Source organism: Anoplopoma fimbria, chromosome 15, assembly GCF_027596085.1.
Source record: "Anoplopoma fimbria isolate UVic2021 breed Golden Eagle Sablefish chromosome 15, Afim_UVic_2022, whole genome shotgun sequence".
NCBI classification, from domain to species: Eukaryota; Metazoa; Chordata; class Actinopteri; order Perciformes; family Anoplopomatidae; genus Anoplopoma; species Anoplopoma fimbria.
In genome coordinates, this window is record NC_072463.1 from 11020599 (window position 1) to 11039777 (window position 19179).

Here is a 19179-nt window from a genome sequence, read left to right on the forward strand (position 1 = left end):
ACACACACACACACACACACACACACACACACACACACACACGCACGGGTCCCCGTCTGTCTTAAGTTCTTCATCCATCAGCCAGTGGGCTTCTGTTTCTCATATGATGTCATAATGACTGAATTTACCTCTAAAACCTGTGTGTCACAGGAACACTGTGAATCAAAGGGAGTAAAGACTTGGAGTTTGCTTTCCATCACACTGTGACCATCGACCCTGACACCTTTGATTAAAACCAGAAGACGGACAATTTAATTTCCTCTTTATTACAATAGATCCGTCTTCACCACAGCAAAAACAATCAAACATCAACATGTAGCAGTGCGTAACAGATAGAAACCATATAAAAGGTGAAAAGGAGACTTAAGAAGTAGAGGAACGTCAGGAGGGCTGGGGGAGGAGTGTGGAGGTGGAGGTGGACCCTTAGGGGCTGCTTTTCTGGAGTCTGCTTCTGGATCTGGTGGCTAGTCTGGGTTTCGTCTCCACCAGGCTGCATTTAGGGACAATCAGTTTCCTGGTGCTGGGGGCCGTTCTTGGTCTCGCAGGTTTTTGGGGACTTTTCCTCACTCCATTCACTTCTGCAGGAGGAAATTCATCATGTTTAAGCACTGAGGAAAAGACACGATCCTCATAAACAATTAGCCGCCCACCATCACTGATGTCAGTCTAAACTTATACGCAACTGGGCTTGTATTGCCTGCAGTCACTACAGTATAATGTACAGATTAGAGACGCTAACCGATCAGAAATGAACCATCAAGACATTTTGACTGATTATGCATGTTGGATTATCGGTTCGTTTACAGTCTTTATGTTCCTTTAAATGAAAGCAAAAAAGACATTTACAACACAAAACATTAAAATTGCATGTATAGAGCTCAGTCATTGAGTCTGTGGAACACCAGAGGAAAAGGAAAAGGCTTTTTGTAGTTCATTTCATGTTAAGTGTTTTTATTAAAAATCAACCGGTTAGTTCCCGTTTCCCGTCAGGCCATCAAACGGGCTTAACTCCGTATAGATACCAATATTTCATCAACCATAGCCAAAATAACCACTGCTGCTGCTTTGTACATGTTGTGGAAGTCCAATAAACGTTGGAAAACCAAACGCTGATTTGTCTGGCTTCTTAAACTCATCCGGAGGCTCCTGCTGACTTCCACCCAGCTGCCTTCACATCCAACACGCCACACGTTGGCTGGTCGTCCACGGCGATATGAACCCAAAACAACCGCGTCTTTAGGATGACTATGCATGTAATCCCACCCCGTTAAACAGTTTGCATTTTGGTCACATCTGCTTGACCAATCATGATTGACTGCACTGCTAACGACCCCTTAAAGTGCCTTACACTTAGAGGAAGTGTCTACAACGTGAGCAGAGAACAGTGGCTCCGGAGGGGGAAAATGTCTAAAGAAGGAAATTGTAATTGGACAAAATGACCCCAGTGACATCTGATCAGAGACTTTAAAAAAGGACTCACCTTTTTTCTCTGTGACTCTCTTTTTCTTGCCGAGTGCTCCATCAGTCTCATCTGCTACCATCTTTCTCTTGGTGGCTTTCTGGAAAGGAGAAGAACAGAAGAACATGAGGAGAGGGGACATCATGTTGTTGATGAGGAGGAAGATAATTATGCATATAGTATAATTGAATAGATCGGAGCCATTATCACAGACACCCCGTCCAGCTATTTGAGTCCGTTTCAGACAGATATCTGTGAATCCCTAAAGGTGGGTGTGTAGGAGTTACTTTAAATGTGTTACCCGGCCGAGAGTCACGTTTGTTGCTGCACCCGATGTGCAGAACAAACAGGAGCCTTTTCTCCAACTTCTGAGAGATTGACGCAACAACCTGACATTGTGTTTTGGATTTCCATTACTGTAGCAGTGCAGGAAAAGTCTTGTTGGACGTTAAACAGTCCACACGTCTGTCTAAATAAGACAACTGCCATAAAAGGGGCTCAAACGCAAAGAGCAACGCATTCCTTTTAATGATCAAATAAATGGTTCTGTTTTTAACTCAAACCAAGAAGCAGTGAGTTTGTAAAAGCTCTCAGGGAGAAATGAGCGTCATCTGATGGAGGGGGGGGGGAGAGAGAGAGAGAGAGAGAGAGAGAGAGAGAGAGAGAGTGTAGTGCACTTAATGAAGGAAATCAACTCCTGGGCCTCTGTAATGAAGCTTCACTCTGAGCCTGAACTATCACTCACACTCGCCCCCTTTTCCATTTTTGCCTCCATTTTGACAATTACTACCTCATGATCACCACACAACGCCCGCTGAGGTGAACAGATTGGCAGGATAATTACATACAATAACCAGCGCCGGGGCCCGGTAACCTTTCAGCTGGCAACTCCATGTCCCCGGTGGCATCTTCCATATGCACCGAGAGTGAGAGAGCAAGAGAGAGAGAGGGAGGGGGAGAGAGAGAGAGAGATGTAAAAAGAGAGACCGAGAGAGAGGGACCGAGACATAGAGACACAGCAAGACAGCAAGAGAGAGAAAGGGAGCGAGAGAGAGAGAGAGAGAGAGAGAGGAGAGGGACCGAGACATAGAGACATGAGACAGCAAGAGAGAGAAAGGGAGCAGAGAGAGAGAGAGAGAGAGAGAGAGGGACCGAGACATAGAGACACAGCAAGACAGCAAGAGAGAGAAAGGGAGCGAGAGAGAGAGAGGAAGAGACATAGAGCATGAGAGACAGCGAGTGAGACAGCAGGAGAGAAATAGAGACCGAAACACAAAAAGACAGAGCGAGAGAGAGACAGACAGACAAATGGAGAGAGAGAGAGAGAGAGAAAGGGAGCGAGAGAGAGAGAGAGGAAGAGACATAGAGAGATGAGAGACAGAGAGAGACAGCAGGAGAGAAATAGAGACAGCAGGAGAGAAATAGAGAAGAGACACAGGAAGACGAACAGAAAACACAAAAAAATGACAGAGAGAGAAAATTGAAAAATGACATTCGAATGAGAAAATCACGAATTCTTCTAGAGAAAGAGAGAGAGAGAGAGACTGGACATGAAGAGACACAGGAAGACGAACAGCAAGAACCAAATAAGTCTGATTGTGTTGTAAATAAATGTCAGAATGTAGACTTATTAATACTTATACTGTTAATGTATAAAACTGTGTACCCAACACTATTTCTCACGGCAAAAACCGTTAGAGTGCAACATGTTTATGAACTATTGTTACTTATGGTCATTGGATTATTTCAATCAGAGTTTAGACTTCCACACATTACCTAAACAGCTCTTGTCAGATGTCTAATGTGGCATAAAGACAGACTCAAAGAATGTGCCCATTTTGCATGTGACACTGTAGATCACATAATATCACTGGAACACTGGAGCCGTGGGAGGGACTGTCTGGCAGAGTGCTACAACGGTTGAAGTCATATTTGCTTTAGGAGAGTTTGTATCCAAAACACATATGGAGTTCCACAGGGAACCGTTCTAGGCCCTCTTCTGTTTACCCTTTACTTGGCTTGGGTCTTGAGGAGTACTTGCCAAATCGCCTGAAATGTAAAACACACTGCCCTGCTGCATTCAGGGCTCTAACGTTACCGTTAACACCATACGCTACCCCTCTCTCTGACTCTAAACACCGTACTAACGTTATGCTAACGTTACTTATGCTAACAATAGGGGCTGCCGGGCTTGGCTGGTGGAGACCCTTCATGTTTCCTTATCTATATATTTTGTGTAACTATCAGAGGCAAGCTCTGATACTGCTGTATCAATAATACATCGATTGTACCGCGTCCTCCAGTCATCTGGAGTTTGGACTCTGAGTTGAATTTGAAAAAGTTTGAACTCCCAAGACCGTAAATTGTTTTGATGGCGATATCCGACTCAGAGTTTACGTTAGCTAGCTAATTATCTATCACCTATTGAAAAAAATGCGAAACTGCTTTTGTCTGCCTCAGTCTGAAATCAAGGACCCATTCTTTTTAATATTATTATAAATGTAAAGCAGTCAAGAGGTTCATGTTATTATGGTAAACTGTAGCGTGTGCTTGGCTGGAAAGGAAAAGCTCGACTGTTGCTCACTGAGGGGTCAATTACAGAATGCTGATGAAAGCCACCATGGGCTCTAACAGTCAGTCTGCTTTTGGTCTCCACCAACCTCTGCTTAATGCTCCACTATGCTCATCAGCTAGTCTCTGTCTGTTTGTACTGTGAGGATTTAGATTCCTGCTGCTGCTGAAGCAGGTTGATTAGTGCGGTGGTTCTGAGAGCAAAGCTGTGGGCTGAGACACGGCGATGCTCAGTGGAGCTGCAGGGCTGGTGCTAATGTTTCGTGGGTTCATCACTTTGAGTGACTACTTTAACTTTGCTGTTCATATAAAAAATATTGATTAGAGAGTTTTACTAACATCTAACTTAATACATTTAAATAATTCACATGAATTAAGATTGGTAACATTGACTCAATCCTTGAAAAAAAGGAAAGGATGGGAGGACATTTTCTTGAACCAATGCTTAATAATATATAAAAAAAATACTGCCAACTACTGCAGTATTATGAATCATCAGTGGCTGACGGACCATGAAAATTAGTTTTCTTGACATTGAATAAAGAAAAATGAAGGTAGGTCATGACAGAGAAACTATATTCTACTATTTTGACCATGATGCCCAGAGGATAAGAGGTGGACGGTGGAGGGGGAAGAGAAAGATGAGAAGACGACGAGAAACACGAGCCGGACTGCATCAGATGATACCGTCAGTCATGATGTTAGAATTCATTCTGGATGTTAGATGTCTAATTTGACTTGAGACCTTTTCTAACATTTCCTAATGAAAGATTAACAATGTTTTTACAAGACTGTATTAGGACATTCCTGCACTTCAGACTCTTTTCACTGGCTTTGCAGTGTCATTTTAATACGTTAAATAATACTAAAACTGACGCGGGCAGATATGCTATGTAATGAGAACTATGCTCTTCAGCATCAGGTCATACAACCTTAAAAAAGATAATAAAAATAAATAAACTCCATCCACTGAGCACATCAGCAGGAGATGTGGTAGAAAGCTCTAGAAAGAGATGAAATTCAGAAACATGATTCACGCTGAGCAGCGGAGAGTAACTAAGTGCATTTACTTAAATAATGTATTTAAGTACTAATTTCTGGTACTTGAGTATTTACATTTCTAGTACTTTATACTTTAAACATTTATTTGGCCGCTTTAGTTACGAGTTACTATGTAGTTTGAGATATTAATATAAAATATGATAGAATATAGTGTGTGTGTCTGTATATAAAGTCAAACATTCACTCTATTTTAACGTGTTCCGTCTCTGGAGCTGCTCAATGCTCCACCATGTTCACCAGCTGGTCTCTGTCGGAGTCTGTCTGCTGTTTGCTGCTGAGAAGCTCATGTAAAGTTACAAGTTACAGCCACAACACAGAGCGATGAGAGGGAACCTGAAGAGTAAAGTTGTGGGCCAAGAGCTGACCAACACTATAAAGCTATAAAAGAGAACATTTTGCTGATAGTCCTTCTCTACTTTTACTTCAGTACCATTTGGGATCTAGGACTTTACCTTGTAGCAGTATCTTTCACTGTGGTCATGCTTCTCTTACATGAATACTGACCCCTATATGCAGCAGTGAGTGATACTGCCAACACTTGTGGGGGAGGTCAGCATAAATACTAGCCTGACAGGGCTACATGGTGCTACATGGTGCTATCCACACGCTGAAGGTGTAACAGACTGTAGTTAATCTGCCATCCACCCCTCTCACGCTCTTAAATCTGTTTTGTGTTCCGGTGTGTGTGCTCACCTTGGGGGGCTCTGATACGCCTCCACTGACAGGAGCGAACATCAGCTTGCCGTCATCTTTAGCCTTGATGGCCTCCAGTCCCGCCTGCAGAATGGAGCGCAGCTTCTCGTACGGCGGCTTGTCTTGGTACCCCAGAGATTTAACCTCCTCCAGGAATCTCTGGATCTCAGCTGCAACCACAGAGCGACAACATGGTTATCCTAAAACAAAGCCTGCAACTAGCTGCTTGCCTCTGTGCCTCCATCAGTGGGACGGGGTAAGTACAGTAGCAGTCAAAAGTTTGGACACACCTTCTCATTCAATTACTTTGAAGAATGTAAAATATAAAACATATTCTGGTTTGTTGAGCATTTGTTCGTTTACCACGTAATTCCATATGTGTTCCTTCATAGTTTGGATGTCTTCAATATTAATCTACAATGTAGAAAAAAATAAAAATAAAGTAAACCATTGAATGAGAAGGTGTGTCCAAACTTTTGACTGCTACTGTACATTTTTTCCGTTAGTATGCTGCATATCACCATTTAGTTTGGTGACATGACTTGTCCCCATGAAGTGCTTAGATCCATGTCCTGGGACAGCGTACTAACATAAATGACCCTGACTGGACCCGGGCGTCGCTCTCCTTTCCGACACACTGTTGTCACCATAATGTTCCCCTCTGGTCGCAGCGTCCCACCTCATTCTGTGTGGCGTGGCTTTCCTCTGACTTGACACACGGTCACAAACACACTCACAGATGGAGTTGTAAACAACACTTTGGTTGTGCTCAGCGGAGCAGAAGGAAGGAGGTGTGACGCTCCATGTTCCGTCGCCTCCGCCTGAACCAACACCAACGCACTGCCTGCAGGTCAAAGTGCCAACATTGAAAAGGCAACTCTTACCACAGTGAGACGACAGACGCCACCGTCGCCATTTACAGTCGGACTCTAAATGTTTACTGCAGCGTGTGTTATCTGACTTCTATCCTCATGACAATCAAGTGGGTCTCGCTCTAAAGGGCTATATTTAGATGTGAATGAATGTAAATGAAAGATGTCTTTTGTTTTGGAAGCTAGGAATGGGCTACAATATTAAAATCATTTTTGGTGGTTGAGGGAACTTTTTGTGAAACAGTTAAAGTTCTCAGGTGTGTTTTTTAAAGCAGCATACAGCAGTTCCACTCATTGATTTGCAACATTGCTAGCAGTGGCCTATAATGACCAGAGAGTCATAATACGGGGTTCCCACTCTTATCCACAGATCATTTTCAGTGATGATCCAGTTGGAATGACAGACAGGGAGTGTGTCATACACTAAACAGGGAGTGTGTCATACACTAATGTGTTCCTCTCTGAGAAAGTCTGATTTTAAAGAAGTTCAGTCTATGGCTATAACTTATCTATGAAATCCTCTCATACTTAAAATGATGACAAATTGATCATAGAATAATGCAAACAGAAGTTCCGGTTATTGTGAAGCTGCTGCTACAAAAGTTAAAGTTATTTCATGTTAATGGTGATTTAACCATCAGCATTGCAGTATAAAGAGATAATGCTAGATAAGTATTAAAAAAAAAAAGAAAAAAAAAAAAAAAAAGGTGCAGATAGCCAAAACTTAGCCGTTTGGGTTCCATTCATTGTTTTGACCCCGGCTTCACATTCATGATTACACGACTCTCTCGGCAGCGTCCAGCACACATGTGAAAGCATTGTTTTATCACAAATCTTTCAGGGAAAACTTGAAAATATTCAATGACTGTTTCCTGGTCACTGGCAGCAAAGAATAATACATCATCCAAAGCATCTTAAAGTTACAAGGCGTAATCTGGATCTGGAGAGGAGGTTGCGTGCATCAGGTCCTAGCTGTTAGCTGCTGGGCATCCTCCTGGATCCATTCTTTCACATCTGTTTTCACTGTATGTATCATTTTGTTACATAGAATGTCTATACTGTAATCTTATTGTGTTGGTTATTCTGTTCAGAACATAAAGTGCATGTCTGACCGTCCTGTGAGAGGGATCCCTCCTCCATTTCTCCCACGTTAAAGCTAAAGTTATCATACTGAATGTACATGTAACATTGTAACAAACATAGCCATCGTTAGTCTTCACAGCCGTTCAGTAGCAGCTTGTAGAAGTCTCCAATGACATGCAACGAGTGCACGGCAGAGTGAGCTCAGGCAGGTAGCCCGTCCAATCATCTCATTCGAGTGAAATGATTGGACGAGCTTTTGTATTACAGTCCTGCGACAGCCACAGGATTTCAGTCTTTTTTTCGTTTTTAGCATTTGATTCATTGATTGCCGTCGGGATGAAATGAATATTTCAACAAATATATGACAAACGTTTTTTGAAAAAGGTTACCAACGTGTGATTTGTTCCTTTTGCGTCAGTGCGTCTTACCTGGCTTGTCTTGAGATGAGAAACACTTGGTCATAAATTCTGAGATATTTTCTTGGCTCCTGTTGGGGGAAAAACAAGCAGTGTGATTGTCTTCCCTAAAACTTAAAACATTCTTAGTTTAATACACCTCCCTCCACTTGAAAGGTGAAATTTGTTAACTTGCAAATTCAAAACTTTTTTCTGTCTAGATGTGGCAGACAAGCGCATGCATCCAGTGACAGGACTCAGAGTTGATGTGATTGGAGGATGCAGGTGTGCCTCTCCCACCTGATTTTGGAGTCTCTGACGTAGAGGGGGTCCTGCAGCTTGTCCTCCCAGGGCAGCCGTCCACACAGCCACTGGACCATGCAGTAGCACAGGATCTCCAGGTCGCTCCGCCTACACGCAGCTGGAGCCAAACAGCCATCAGAGGAGGCAAACACTGTCAGCAGCTTTTACTGGCATGAAAAGCAACACCGGCATTAAAAGGCGGAAAATGCACCGGTACCCACCGTTGTGAATATTTTCATCTCACAACAAATCCATTATAGGACTATTTCCACATTATGAAAAATGATTGAAATGAGAAAATTCAGATCTAATCACATACAGCTTGGGGAATTATTTTTTCCAAATGTTTTTTTTAAACTAAAATGTATTATACAAGTAACGGGTAAAAAAAACAACAACTGTAATTCCATTAATTTAACAGGTACATACATGACAACTGAATTTAACCATCCTCAGCATTTTTAAATGGCATAGGGCGGCTTTAGAGTCCCGAGGAGCAACTTGTGGTTCAGTGTCTCCGTCTAGGACAGGCCCGTGTGGAGGTGGAAGAACTGAATATAATAACTCATTAACTTAGATTACCTCAAAGTAAGGATACACACCTGCTACATGCTACAAGAATGTTGAAGTCAATACTGCTCATCCAATGCAGCCTTCTCCTTCTGCTTTGATAACTAAACTAAACTTATACAGAACCTTTAAAGGCAGGAGTATCCCAAAGGAACCATTACAGATGGAATGTTTCTTCCTGCTGGTTCAAGATCCCTCAGTGGCAAAACAATAAAAAAAAATTCTTTCTTCTTTTCTGTACATAAATCCATCACTTCACAGAATTAAAGCCCTGGCAGTCCGGTTTTTAAAAGCTGAATCGGATGTTATAAAGCTACGTGTAGTGTACTTGTACCTACTTGCTCCTTTGTGGGCGTCGATGCTTGTGAACTCGATGGTACCGTCATGACATCTCTTGGGGTCCTCCTTATACTCTTTTATGACACTTTCCGGTGCATACCTATAGGCCAGCCCATAATCTACCAAGTAAACCTAGAAAAAGACACTGATTCAGACATGCACAGGGACAAGGTCACATTCAACACGTTGTACGTTTACACAAAAACACGTGCACAGTTTCCTGGAATCAAGCTTAAAGCATTCAGATCATTATGCCCTTTTAGAATTGAAATTGTAATTCCACCCACATAAACTTTATTGTTATTATTAAGTCTGCAATGTTCTTACACACGACAGTTGGTTATTGGATTTTATAAACATACATACAGGAATAAGACCAAACATGCATCTCAATAACTCCAGGGGAAAACATAGAAATAGAACAGCTGAAAGAAAATTAAAAATAAATAACCTTACCTAATATTAAAATCCTAAGGGGCCGTTTTTTAAATTGCCATTTATTAATAGCTCTTTAATAACACCACCAATGATACATTATTAATCTTCAAATTAAACATTTGTCCCTGCCTTGTTTGCTAGAAAAAGCGCTTAGCTGCTGCCATCTAATCTCCTCGTTTTGAACACACACACACACACACACACACACACCCCCACACACACACACACACACACACACACACACACACACACACACACACACACACACACACACACACACACACACACCACACCACACCACACACACACCTCTCCAGGCCTTAATTGAATCTAATGAAGCAGCACAAGCGTGTTACGATCAAAAAACAATATCACCTCCCTGCTTTCAGGCAGCAGTTCTGGGGTCAGAGCAGCACCTTACATTCAAGGCTGTGGAAGCTCCTGTTTTTTTTGTTTCCCCAAAAGAGAATTTGAATATTTCAGTCAGAGGAAGCGCCAACATCTACTGACCTGGTTGGGATCACTGTGGCTCAACATGAGGTTGGATGCCTTGATGTCAGCGTGCACATACTCATGATCATGAATGTACTCCAGAGTTTCCAGCTAAACAAGGAAAAACAACACGTGTTAATGTCAGACCACGTCTGGAGGGGGTCACAGGAGGTGAATGATATCTGGACACCCTGTTATGAAAAACATGTTGAAAGGTCACTCTACTGCAGCATCACTTCAGGAGGTGGGAGGCTGCATCCCGGGGCCAACGGGGGCTGCAGTACCAGCACTGATAAGTGTTAGGCATATTCCACTACTTTACACTTCTATTAAGAGGAGACACTACAGGTGAATAGGGTAAAAAGATCAACACAAAAAACATACAGTACCAGTCAAAGTTTGGACACACCTTCTCATTCAATGGTTTTTCTTTATTTTTATTTTTTTTCTACATTGTAGATCAATACTGAAGACATCCAAACTATGAAGGAACACATATGGAATGATGTGTTAAACAAACAAATGCTCAACAAACCAGAATATGTTTTATATTTTACATTCTTCAAAGTAGTTGAATGAGAAGGTGTGTCCAAACTTTTGACTGGTACTGTATATAAAACTACCCTAATTGATTACTGACATTAAGAAAATTTTTTTTTTTCCACAAGTTTTTGTGTCACAAATTTGAATTCACATTTACAAACATTTCCAGAGCAGAAATCAGACCATTTGATAAAGCCAGGTTCAAAATGGTTGTTTCATTGTGTTGACACATTCATTTTGGATATTCCTTTTATCACTCCATGAATCAGAAAAAAACTGTCAAAGGCCATTATAAATAATGTTTGGCCATTATGTTAGTAATAACATGTTGTATAAATCAGGCCTTTCAGAATATAGATAGGAATGAAACTGGAAAGTTGGGGCTATGGAGGAGCTACTGAAGTGGAGATTTCTGTCTCAGAGTCTGAGAAAAAACTAATTTAGAGAAAATGACCTTTTTGATAAATGACGTACATTTTGAAGACACTACAGGTGAACAGGGTAACATTATTAACCACAGTTGATAACTTAGATTAAGATGATACATTTAGAAATGAGGCTCTAATGATCTCATGATAACTTTTGGTGAATTTGGGAGAAATCTAGGGACACAAATTGACAGAGTAGTAAAATAAACACCTGATTGTGTATTGTGGATCTTTTCTTTCCACTATCTGAAAACAATGCTTGTCCTTTAGTGTCTCACCTTAAGTTGAAAAGTTTAAAAATCCACATCTTACCAACCATTTTTTTTTAACAAACATTTTTTGAGAGGGAAGTCTTAAATCAATTTCCTGAAATACTGTTACCGAGATGTATTCTTAAAAAGACGCTCTTCATTGTACAAATAAAACTGTCTGAATTACATAATTGGCAAACAGGGACTCGATCACATTATGGAGATAATTCAGCGTAACAAAAACCTTCATTAATACGAGGTATAAATAACTCGGTAACTAACCATGTCAGCTGATATTTGTTCTTAATAGTTTGACCGGTGGTCTGAATAAGGCTGATCAGCGGATTCGATCAGATGTCTGCTTTCGCGTCGGCTCTTTACTTCTCCCTGAGATGGACGCTGCTGGACACACGCCAGCTTCCTGTCTGAGCGGCTCCATTGGTGGCCAGCAAAGCTTCCTTTGAGCCCACGTAAAATTGATAAATGGAGCGTAAATGAACCTAGGCTAAATTAACTTACACAAACCAGGGCTGCACAATTAATCGAATATTAATTAGGATGTGGCCGCCTTCATCCAGTTTTGTCTGGCCTCTGGCTCTCGACAAAAAAAACATTATTTTTGTTGCACATGTGTGGATTTGTGTCTTTGTAACAGTGCAGTGGTGCTGTACTGTAATCAGCACTGTGCATTGCTTAAAGTTATTCCGCTGGGAACTTTTTGCCACCATAGCAAACCAAATCACTAAAGAAAACAAAACTACATTTCTCTCTTTCGCTGCCGTTGGATGTTGTGATACAGCTTAATACACCTTATCATTTATGAATACCAGCTGTTTGTGTAAGCCATTGCAATTCAGTGGAAAACAAAATGAAACCATTCGATGATGAATAACCAACCAGACGAAGACCGAGCTGCAGGACCAGTTTTCTGGGGAACTTCCTTCCGCATTCTTCAAATTTCTTCTGCAGGTCTGTGCCGAGCCTGTCGATGACCATGAACCTGTACCTGGAGCATCCAAAGAACACTTCAAGCAATAGACACAGCAGTGCACAACAGCAGAACCTTCCAACGGACCAATCATAGTCTTTCATTCATATCACATTTCTCAGACAGGGCTCCTGCAGCGTAAGGCTCGTTACATCACAGGCTTCTTTAATGCCACTGAAATTGAAGAGCGACTACAATAACCCTAGTTTCACGTGCTGGATAGATTACGATCTCGTGATGACGTCATATCAGCTGTTTCTTGAGACGGAGAACATAGTACATGATTTAAAAAGTATGCAAATACTTCAGATGTAAATGTCCCTACAACATTGCTTTAAATAAATATAACTGTAATTGTATATATATTAAAAAAAAAAAAATAATAAAAAAAATAATAATAATAATAATAATAATAGGTAGGCAAAAATTGCTGCAATTTGTGAACTGGTAGGTCCTGTAAAGTTCAAACTCAGAGCCCCTCCTATAACAGATAATATCCAAAACCCATCTCTACTGACTTTGGTCTCTGTATTGGGACGTCATTTATTTGTGTCTTCTGTATTTGTACTTTCTGTTTATCTTGGGGTTACAGTTGTCTTTTCAACAGGACTCTGCTGTGTCCACATACACATGTCTATACTCCACTGCAACCTGCTGATCGAACAGTGATCGGATATATTTTGTGGTCTGTAAAAAGGTGAATAAACACATTCAATTTCCTATAAATAATAATAAATTCCCACTTTGTAACTTTGCTTTAAAAAGCGGCTATAATACAATTTTACATACCTACTATGTGTGAAGCTACCACGTGCCACTGTTCATATGGCGGCAGTGTAACTAGAGGATTTGTCAACAGCTCAGCTAAAAAGTTACTCATTTAAACTTTGCTAGGATCTTTTTTTAATCAGGAAAGATATAGAAACACTGTGCCATTTGCAGCAGCTCTTACTTTGCTTGTGCCTTTTTGGGAAACTTTGTGTGAATCATTTCTGTGCCCTCATCAGCAGCAATGGTAAAGAAAAAATCTTATGTTATTTCTATTTCACAAGAGTTCTCTGTTGTGTATAACTAATCATTTTAATTGGAATGGCTAAATTGCTATATGAAAATGAGCAAATAGGCTTATTCATTGCATTTAGAAAAGAGGTCAGTATATCCAGAAGCTGTTAAATGAATAAATACTTTAGATCCGTTCATAAACCGAACTCCCTCTAAGACTGAATCTGTTGTCTGTTGTGTGCATGTGTGGTTTGTTACAAATAAAAGTGAAATAAATCCTTGATAAGGAGTTGTATTTATTTGTATTTGTCTTTTGTAGGACCATAAGGGCTGGAAGATGAACCTTAACGTGACAGATGATACATGTTGCCCCGGTGAATGGATCCTGGTCAAAGCCTTACCTTTTCCCTCCTCTCTCATGCAGACCTGAGCCCCAGTACCGAGGAACGCCCAGAGTTTTCAACTTGTGAGACTTCATCCAGCTCTGAACTGCAGACAAAGATGACATTTATCAGAAACGTTTGAGGGCATTTTTTCTGGCCAAAATGTCCTAAACGTATGCGTGTAAATCTGTGAAATGTACATCATGTAAGTCAAAGTCAGCTTGGTTTCTTGTGAACACGCTGCTTACTTGAGCTGGTGTAAGTGGGTGATGGCTGTGATGCTTAAAGTAATAAGAGTAGAATTCTGTAGTGGCGGGGGTGGTGGGCAGCGGCCGCAAGCTAATCTGCTGCTGGGACAAATATTTACCAACAATGTGAGATTCCAGCATGAATAAAATATGAGCCTTTGGTTCCTTAGTAATATAACAGTTAATTGTCAGGGGAGATTGACATTTGGATTGTTATTATATAAAATGCAAAGCTGTGGCCTGGGGGCCAACGGAGCTGCCACCAAAAGCTTTCCTCCCTCTGCAGGGCCCCTCCGTGCCTCCGCTACAAGATTGTCTTTTTAATTAAGAAAGTTGGCTTTCTTTTATTTGTTTGCCCTGGTGGTGAGAGACTGTGTTGTGTTATGATAACGTGGCTCGCTTTAGCTTTGTGTCATACTACTAGGTGTTTGTGTGTGTTTATAAGGAATGATAAGTTGGCTTACTCAGGTCAGGCTTAGCAGCTCTCATGTAAAACTTGAGCTCAGAGAACAGTGGTCCGTTGTCACTGGGCTCCTGTGGACACAACAACAACAACTGCATTCATGTCTAGATTCAATTTAACAGGTGTTAAGAACAGAAATAGCACCGCAAAAACAAGGGACTGATGCCTCAGGGGACGGTAAAAAGATGAAATACTATTTAAAAAGTCATGTGTTTGGAATGTTCAAAGTTCCAGACCTTTACAAGTAGTCCCAGGACTTGGGCAACTAGCCCCGAGACCTGGGCAGCTAGTTTCAGGCCTTTCCAGTTCCCCACACCTCTAAAACTAGTTGACAGTGTGAAGGTTTGTACACTGTTGAAACATATTACTGGCTCAACAATTGGGAGGGCAAATAGTAAAAAGTAATCTACCAGGATTGTGCTTTTGCACAAATTTGATTATAAGCTGCAGTGCATTGCTGGCTGATGTTATACTGTGTGCAAAGATAATTTGATTTTTTTTTTTCTGCTGGAACTTCGGCATCTGGTCCCAGCAGTGCCAACAGAGGATTCATTGAAATGAAGGAGGAACAGTTATTTTTGATGTACTGCTTCTGTTGGTCGAAACAAGGCCTGGAGGCTTTGACACACCAACCAACTTCAAACAGCTAGCTCCGACAAAGAATGGGAGATGTGTTGTCTGACGTCTAAGGGTAACGGTTGCACATGAGGACTGTCAAAAGACTGCACAACAGGTTTGAGGGTGTCATAGTATGTATGGGTGGGAAATGTTAATAAAATCCTCTATTAGAACATATGTGAATTATATGGCAATATCATATACACCAATCCTCAACAGACCATTGAGAAACATATCATAATAAATTACCCCGACTGGAATGTCTGTGTTTTTGGTTAATCAAGTGCATTAAATACCTGACCAAACAAGAAGCATCTTTTCATTGATGCAAATACATAAATAATAAAGAGGTAATAATTCAATTCTGGCATTAAGATAACATATAATTACATGGAAAACACTAGGGGGTTTTTCTGTCCAGAAGTTTCTTTCATTGGATTTGTCATTGTTGAAAAGTTGAGAATCTACAGAAATATATACGACAAGGAGATTTGCAGTTGTTGTCAAATGAGATTTCTCTTCCAGCTCACCGTCACATTTCACTCTGATGAGCTTTGAGCTTTAAAGTAGACGAGCCAGAAACACTGGTTTACCTTAGTCAGACAGAGCTGAAGGAATCCTGTCAGGGTTTGACTGCCATCAACTCATTCCAACTATGTAGATTAGTCAACTAAGATTTATTCAGTCAGTTAGTCGTTGTTGCATGCTTTTTCATTGCAGAATGACTTATTTACAACTTATGAGCCCATCTGTGACATTAAAACGGTGTCTTACAGATCTGAAGATTAAATCAACTATTCGATAAGTCAACTGAATCTTAGGAGTGTTAGTCCTCTGAGATCTCTTATGCCGAGGACCGTCCTAACTTGAGTTGAAAAAGTACAATCTGACCACTTGTTGAGCCTTTGTGCTTAACCACTGATTTAATACACATGTATGTGAACTGAGTATTATTTGCAGTGTCATCAGATCTAGTGGGCTGGCATCATATCTAGGATGTAGTATATTGCTCTTCAGAAAAGTGCACATGTGATGCGGATGAAAGAGAAAAAAAACAAACACAAGACGTTGACATTTTTTACGGTTGTTTAAAGTCTTACCACTTTGATGACATAAGGAGCGTCAGCACCCACGGGTTTAGCTGAACTCTCATCAGCTGGGGATAGCAAAAGTGATGGAAGTTAGAGGAATGTTAAACAAACTGTTGCAATGGCAGGCTTCTCAGGTTATATAACTTGACCAACACAAAGTTGCATTTGGATACATGGAGTAGCTCAGCACTAAACATGCAGTCATATCATCCATAGACGTCTCCTCACTTTGCATGTTTGACCTTTGACCTGGCACCCTTACCCAGATATATGAGACCGAAGCCCCCCTGGCCGATTGGAGCCCCCAGCTTCCAGGCCTTCTTCCCCGTGTCTGTGAGCACCTCCCCGGGGGGGAACTCCTCCGCCAGCTTCCTCTTAGCCGGAGCTCTGCCCTTCCCCGCCGGCTTGGCTTTAGGAGGCATCTGCAACGCACAGCAGGTTGACTTACTCTGTGCTTTACTGAATACCTAGTGCGCAGGTTTCTACGTGGAGTTACATGGCGTTCATCGTTACGCTGTTAGCGTAGACAAACGGGACCCAAGCTTAACACAGTGAGTGCGACACGGGCGTACCTACGTTATATGACTAATACAGGATTATCTTAACTTAATTTATCTTATCTTAACTTATCTTAATTTATCTTATCTTAACTTATCTTAACTTAACTTATCTGCAGCGTCTACGTTCGAGAAACAAACTTTTAGCCAACACCAATGTCAGTGACGTACAGAGCAGCGCTACGCTAGTGGCGTACAGAGCAGCGCTACGCTAGTGGCGTACATGTCGCCTACAGCTAGCCGTCATGCTAGCCGCGCTGTCTCGTTAGCATCGCCGTCACCTCCCGCTAGCCGCTCCGTGACGCTAGAGGAGAAACGCTCGTGGACATGTGGACGGTGTCCTGTGGCCTCTGAGCCGCTGACGTAGCTGCATTAGCTGAATACGCACCTTGGCTCGCGGTCTGTCGCAGGTGAAGTCCTGAGCCGTGTGACGAACGAACTTCCCGCAAAACTGCCGATCAGGAAGTGACGTCACGACGCGTCGCTGTTCTATTGGTCGGGATGACGCTGCGTCAGCGTGCGCGCGAACAGGAGGAGGGGTTACGCTCTCATGTGTGGTCTGTGGGGGTGAAGAGCAGATAGAGACACAAGCTTTGCTCTCATAGTTAAAGTTACATATTCCACAAAGTCAGGAGTGGAGCCACTGCAGCACAACTCTGCACCTCTAAACACTGACTGCATGTCTGCTTTGTTTGAGGCTTCCTTCCTAACACACATGTGATTAACATGCAGATTGCTCTTGAACATGGCGTTGGTCCACTTTGTGTGGGTGTTGCATCCCTTACATCTGCTGCTGAGTACGCGTCCTTCACTCTTCAAGAGTTTCTGATAAATGTGATTGTAGCCTCGGGTTCTTTTTCTTCGGCGTGTGTCAACAGCTGATAAACAAAGGGAAAAGAAAGCTGTTTTAATTAGACACTCAGGAAGCAGCTAAAGCTTCGTCTGTGACCTCAGCACTCCTGATTCTGACACATAAACGCTCCCAAAGTAAACACAGGAGGAACAAAAGCAACGTGTAGAACCCCATGAATAAAGCGCTTTACATACACAGCATGTCATTTAGTGGTTAACACTTGTATTTATATGGTAACATATGGAATCAAACTTCAACCGTAAGCGTAAAATGAAATTTGTATGTATTTTGGCGAATTTCTGGCAACGACAGCTGCCAATTCTTACACCGCTATGGGTCAAAAAGCTTAGGAAAGAATCATTCATATACAAATGCTTACAGGGACTTTTCAACACAACAAAACAATCTATGGTAATCCTCTTTTTCTTTTACGTTACTCCCCGATACTGTATTTTATGAATACGTTTGTTGTTGTAATTAATATTGAAACATTCAGTAGAATTCAAAACATAGTGTAGCTGTCCATTTCCTTACTTTATATGCATGTCGTAAATATACAAATTTAATCAGATGGTAGTCTGCATTAAATAAAGAAAAAATGTTTTTAGTGATCATTTGTTTTTAGTGATCTATTTGACCAGGACAGCTGTGATCACTATAAGAGGTTTCCTGTAACATTCATTTCTTGGCCCCTGAGAACAACATCTGTCATATCATCAGCTTATATAGTTATTATGGCTTATTTGTTAGCAAACAGTTGTCTTTTTACACATCCAGCAGACAAACAGCAACATTTGTGTTGAGTTGGATCCATGTTTGTGTCCACTTGATAAATAAGTCATATATTTACTCTCCTTTTATCTCTGGTTTGGTTTGTACTACTGAGGGGTATATATGTCTTCTTTCCTGCCAAATGTACTAATATGTTCAACAAAAAATCTCTAAATGTGCTGAGAGGAGAGTTTGTGATCCAGAAAACCAAAACTAAAAGCTAAAATAGGCTAAAAAGCTCAGTAGTACTGAGGGAAATAACAGAATTGGTTGAATGAGTTAAAATTATCTTCAGATTTTGTCACCATCATCATTTTTAATATTGTTTGCATGAAAATGATTAGTGTAGCTACAAATTATGAAAATAACAAAAAGTCAGGTTAAGTATAGTGCATTTTTAAACAAGATGTCATTTACAAAGCACCTCTCTGGGCCCTCACACTACTATGTTCAACCTGCCGGTAGGGACCTGCCTCGTTTTGAATCAGGGAAAAAAACTTTTTTTAAGATATTAAATACCTGCCGAACTCTTTGCATGCTTTGTCCCGAATGATGCTGGATTTTGCTGAGTTTGTATAGGAATGCAAATCTGCAAAGCCTTACCTATTTTAGATGTGTCATTTGATACAAACATATTGGGTTTCACTCGCGACCCGGTGCACAACTCATGAATAAGATATTGATTCTTTATTGTCTTGTCTTTCCA

The 19179-nt window shown here is 41.2% G+C and overlaps 1 protein-coding gene across 1 annotated transcript; it reads right to left on the reverse strand.

Moving 5' to 3' along the window:
- Nucleotides 1–245: 245 nt before the first annotated feature.
- vrk1 (VRK serine/threonine kinase 1) lies at nt 246–17345 on the reverse strand. Its single transcript, XM_054614426.1, has 13 exons — nt 17238–17345; nt 16555–16714; nt 16302–16357; nt 14585–14654; nt 13891–13978; nt 12397–12505; nt 10296–10388; nt 9347–9479; nt 8436–8556; nt 8169–8227; nt 5786–5955; nt 1481–1559; nt 246–578 (listed from the first exon to the last, which is right to left on the reverse strand). The coding sequence occupies exons 2-13, from the start codon at nt 16712–16714 to the stop codon at nt 424–426; spliced, it is 1293 nt and encodes a 430-aa protein (XP_054470401.1). The 5' UTR covers nt 17238–17345; the 3' UTR covers nt 246–423.
- Nucleotides 17346–19179: the final 1834 nt, after the last annotated feature.